General features: G+C 46.1%; 1 protein-coding gene across 5 annotated transcripts in view; it reads left to right on the top strand.

Moving 5' to 3' along the window:
* The window catches only part of myocd (myocardin), a 109,354-nt gene that overhangs the window by 85,539 nt on the left and 19,333 nt on the right, over positions 1-4,482 (top strand). The window contains exon 3 of one of the 5 annotated variants that reach the window (XM_087178330.1): positions 3,104-3,259. The exons of the other annotated variants lie outside the window; for them this stretch is intronic. Within the exon in view, the coding sequence (XP_087034456.1) occupies positions 3,104-3,259 (156 nt within the window). The remainder of the gene's footprint in view (positions 1-3,103; positions 3,260-4,482) is intronic. 5 annotated transcript variants of the gene reach the window in all.

Below are 4,482 nucleotides of genomic sequence, written 5' to 3'. Positions count from 1 at the left end.
GGTTATGGGGGGGACTTGGACTCTCGGCCAGGGATTTGTTGAATGATATCTCTGGCACCGTTTGCCATTTCACAGAGGCTCCAGCCTCCAGATAAACTGCTGGTAAGTGTGCGGGGGAACGGAATCCAGAGGCCCGGCGAGGCCCTATCAGTTTCTAGGAGTCTGTCACAGATAAGGCGGCAAGGAGCGACGCAATTGGCCAGCTCGCTTTTTTTTAAAAAAGGGACTTTCAATTGGCTGTTTATCTCTTGATTGCAGGCGGTGGCGCAGATGGAGCAGGGCTGCAGAGACTTGTGTTTGTTAGTACACACTTTCTTACGCCCACACACTCCATGTCTTATCATCATCCCCCCCCCCTCCACCAAAAAATGAGACATATTTGAGGGCGTCCTCCTCCTCCTCCTCCTCCTCCTCCTCCTCCTGCTGCTGCTGCTGCTGGCTCTGCCCGGCTGGAGATGGACATGGCACAGGGTCTGTGTGTATATTACCCAGGGAACATCTGGTGTTTATTAGGCTATTGAAGAATCCGCCCCGGCCTCTCAGGCCTGACTGGCGTGTGGCCTGCATGGGAGCACACTGTCTGCTGCTGGCCACAGGTCTGACTCACACACACACACTCACACACACACACTCACTCACACACACTCACACACACACACACACACACACGCAAGATCTAATATTTCCTCATAAAGATAACAGGGCTGTAGCTGCAGGTCCACCGTGCTCGTGTGCACGTCAGAAGCTTTCATCCTGGGTGGATGGAAACACGGAGGGAATGACTCCCCGCCTAATGCACCATACGTCTCCGCTCTGGGCGCCGTGTTTACATCAGCAGGTATATGTACGGCGTGTTTTTAATACGGCTGCACAGTGTTTAAAGTGTCTGTAAGCCGGCCTCACGGTCACCGGCTCGTGTTACAGCGCGTCCCGCAGCCAGAGAGGTTTAAACACGCTGAGAGCTCCGTGTGTCTCCGTGACGACCAGTCAGGCTTTAAATCAAGCCGGTGTGTGACAGGTGAAGCTGGGGGGGGGGCGGGGCAGAGTGAGACAGCTGAGCTATAAACAGAAGGTGATGTCATCCTGCTGGTGGACGCCAGCGGATCACCGCCGTGACCACGAGCAGCTGATGCCCCCCCCCGCCCCACCTCTTTTCACTGGACACTGGATCAGCTGATTTACCCCCATCCCTCCTTTACTACACTCGTCCTCCCTCTCTCCTTTTCTTCCCTCCATCCTCCAGGCTGCTTTCAGTCTCTCTGTCCTCCCTTCCTTTTCTTACTTCAACCTCCTTTTCTTTCCTTCTTTCCTTCTGTCTTTCTTTGTTTTCATTATCTCATCCTTTTCCCACTGGAAATTCTTTCTCTTCCATCCATCTTTTCCTACTTCCATTTTTACTTCAACTTTCTTTTCTACTTTAAATCTTTCTTTATTTCATTGTCCTCCTACTTTCCTCCTTCTTGACATTTGTTCCTCTGTTCCTTTATTCCTCCATTTCTTCATCACATCTTTTTTTCTCAGTTTTTCTTTCTTTTCTTTTCTCATTAGTCTGATTTTTCCTTCCTTCAGTCTTCCCTCATTTCCCTCTTTAATATTCCCCCTTTTTTTCCTGAGGTATTTCCTCCTTCCTTCCCTCCTCTCTGTCCTCTCTTCCTCTTCCTCTTCCTCTTCCTCTTGTTTCAGATTAGATTCTGATTTGACTGAGACATGAAGCCAAATCTTTTCTGTATCTGAGATTAAGGAAGTTTAATGCATCATATGAATCTTACCTTCATTCTGATGTTGGATTATATTTTTATGAACTTACATTTTCATCCGACTCCACCTGAGTCTCTCAGATCTGGATCCAGTTCAGTCCCTCACAAACACAGACATTATATTTGACCAAATAAGAGCTGCTGCTCTTTCTGTGTCTCGTATAAAGAGCCTGACTCAGAGCTCTCCTCGGTGTGAGGGCAGAGTCTGGGCAGACTGTGGGCCAACTCCGGCTCTGATTATTTATTCTGGATTTGACCGAGAGAGATTGAGGAAGGCTGGAAATCTCACCTGCTGCTGCTCTTTAATTACAACCTCCGTATTTATTGTTCCAGTTCTCAGAGTGTGTGAGTGCCGAGCGTCTGATATTACAACTGATCCAACACAGATTATTGATTGTTGAAGGCTGAAGGAAACAACAGCTGGATGCAGCAGAACTAAAGGGCCAAGATGAAATGATGAAATGAAAATAAACAATCAGCGGAGGTGAAACAGACGGGACTTTAGATAAACGGTGTGATTTGATTTTACAAGGAATTTTGGAGCAGAAAGTAGAAATAAAGTATTATGATCATTTTATTATTTACTTAGAAAATACAACATTCTTCTTATTGAAGAGAAAGATTATTTATATGTAAAATGTATGTGCATTTATCATATACTGTCATAGAATCTTTGGTCTTTGCAGGAGGTGAAACTTCTGCAGTTTATCAGTGATGGAGGAAATATTTTCATTCTTTACAACGTCAGATATTATCGTCTGAAAATACACAAACACATTTTCTCCATTTAAAGTTTTAGTGAAGTAAAAATGAAACTGTTTCAAAGAGGAATAAATGAAATATTTATTGTTTGTTTGAGTTCGTTGTAACGTTAGCTCGTCCGTTAGCCGTTAGCTTGAGCAAGAAGGAAAACCACTTTGACAGGGTTGTTAGCATCTGTTAGCGAGCTAACCATGTGATTGATGTAACCGATCTGGATGCTGGAAGTAAGTGGAATAGTTCAGGGTTCTGTTGAGACCAGGATCCAGGTTCAGGCTGTGGTTTGTGTTTGGATTAAATGTTGGTTTGAATTTTCTCCTCAAACTTTATTCTTTCAAAGTAAAAGTAAAATGACTGAGTGTGTTGCAGGTCGGTCCCTGTCAGTGTCATTCTACATTATATTATCATGTGATTGTCAGTGTCATTCACGTGTCAGCAGCATGTCACTGTCTTCATGTGGCGTTCACACTGTACCTGTCTTGAACAGATGTCCTCAGTCTCTCCTTCAGTGCAGCATGTTCAGTCATGTGATCACGGTGTGTCGCGGTCGTGTTGCTGACGGTCTGGTCCCCCTGTGTGTTGTGCAGACCCGGTCTCAGACGGCCCCCCTCTGGAGGCCCAGCTGAGGCTAAAGCGAGCCCGGCTCGCCCAGGACCTGAGCGAGAAGCTGGCTCTCAGGCCGGGGCCCCTGGAGCTGGTCCAAAAGAATATCATGCCCCTAGACTCAGCCGACACAGAGACAGGTACCAGCAGCTGTGTGACGCAACGTAACACACCTGTAACACCTGTAACACCTGTAACACCTGCTGCACCGCAACCTGTGTGTGTGTCTGTGTGTGTGTGTGTGTGTGTGTGTGTGTGTGTGTGTGTGTGTGTGTGTATGTGTGTGTGTGTGTGTTCAGTACAAAGCACTCTGCTGGAGACTGTGATCTCCTCAAACAAGCATGTACTTTAATGACTTCACTGTTCAACTTCAACACAGTCACATCACCTCACCAGAATGTTTATTACAGATGTTTGATGAACTTTATGTTCCTAGAGAGAAAGATAGATAAATAGATAGATAGATAAATAGATAAATAGATAGATAGATCTTCTTTATGCCAACCTGGCAACAAGAAGTTAGTTGTGTTTGGAACAGCTGATCACTGATCTACTCTGCTCAGCATTCATGAAAGTAATATTAATAAACAATAAGTTACAATTAAAAAAACCTTTTCTAAAGTGAGATTTATCAGAACTCAGGGACAAACTTCACGTTTTATGACTTTCACAAAGAACGAAAAGTTATTTACATTTCTAAAACATGTTTATTCAAAAAGCATCTTCAAGTATTTACAAATCCATATAGCAGAGTCAAGTGTTTGGGAGCTCCGACTCCGACTCCTCCTCCTCCTCCTCCTCCTCCTCCTCTTCTCTCCTCCTCTTCCTCTTCCTCCTCTCTCCTCTCCTCCTCCTCTGGTGTTTGATGTAAGGGAATGCAGCGCTCCCTCAGACCCTGTGAATTAATGCTGTATGAAGCGTCGTCGCTCTGTTTGTCCAGAACATGTTACTCTCTCTCTCTCTCTCTCTCTCTCTATAGCGTTCTTGGCAGCGGGACAAGTGTTTTCTGAGACTGGTGGTTTTGAGCAGTTTTATGTTTGCCCCTTGAGCCTCCAGTAAACATGTTGCGTAAAGGAGGCGGGCTGCAGTCAGCTGGTTTACACTACCTCTGCAGGAGGAGGCCGAGCGCCGTTTATTGAGACGAGCAGCAGCTGTATTTGGATCCACCCTTTTTCTTTAGAAGTGTATGTTTTGAGTTCGAGTGCGTCCTTGTGTGGGTGTGTGTGTGTGTGTGTGTGTGTGTGGGTGTACCTGTGTGTACTGTATGTTTGTACCCACCTCCTCCCCTGTTTTGAGCCATCTCCACAGTTTCATGACAGCACCAGGCCGCTGCGTCCCCCTCACCCCCCCTCACCCCCCCTCA

This window comes from Seriola lalandi, unplaced genomic scaffold (assembly GCF_002814215.2).
Source record: "Seriola lalandi dorsalis isolate HSWRI2012SDOR001 ecotype SW California unplaced genomic scaffold, Sedor1 jcf7180002054683, whole genome shotgun sequence".
Lineage (NCBI taxonomy): Eukaryota > Metazoa > Chordata > Actinopteri > Carangiformes > Carangidae > Seriola > Seriola lalandi.
The sequence above is the reverse complement of the archived record's forward strand: the minus strand, read 5'-3'. Positions and strand labels throughout refer to the sequence as shown.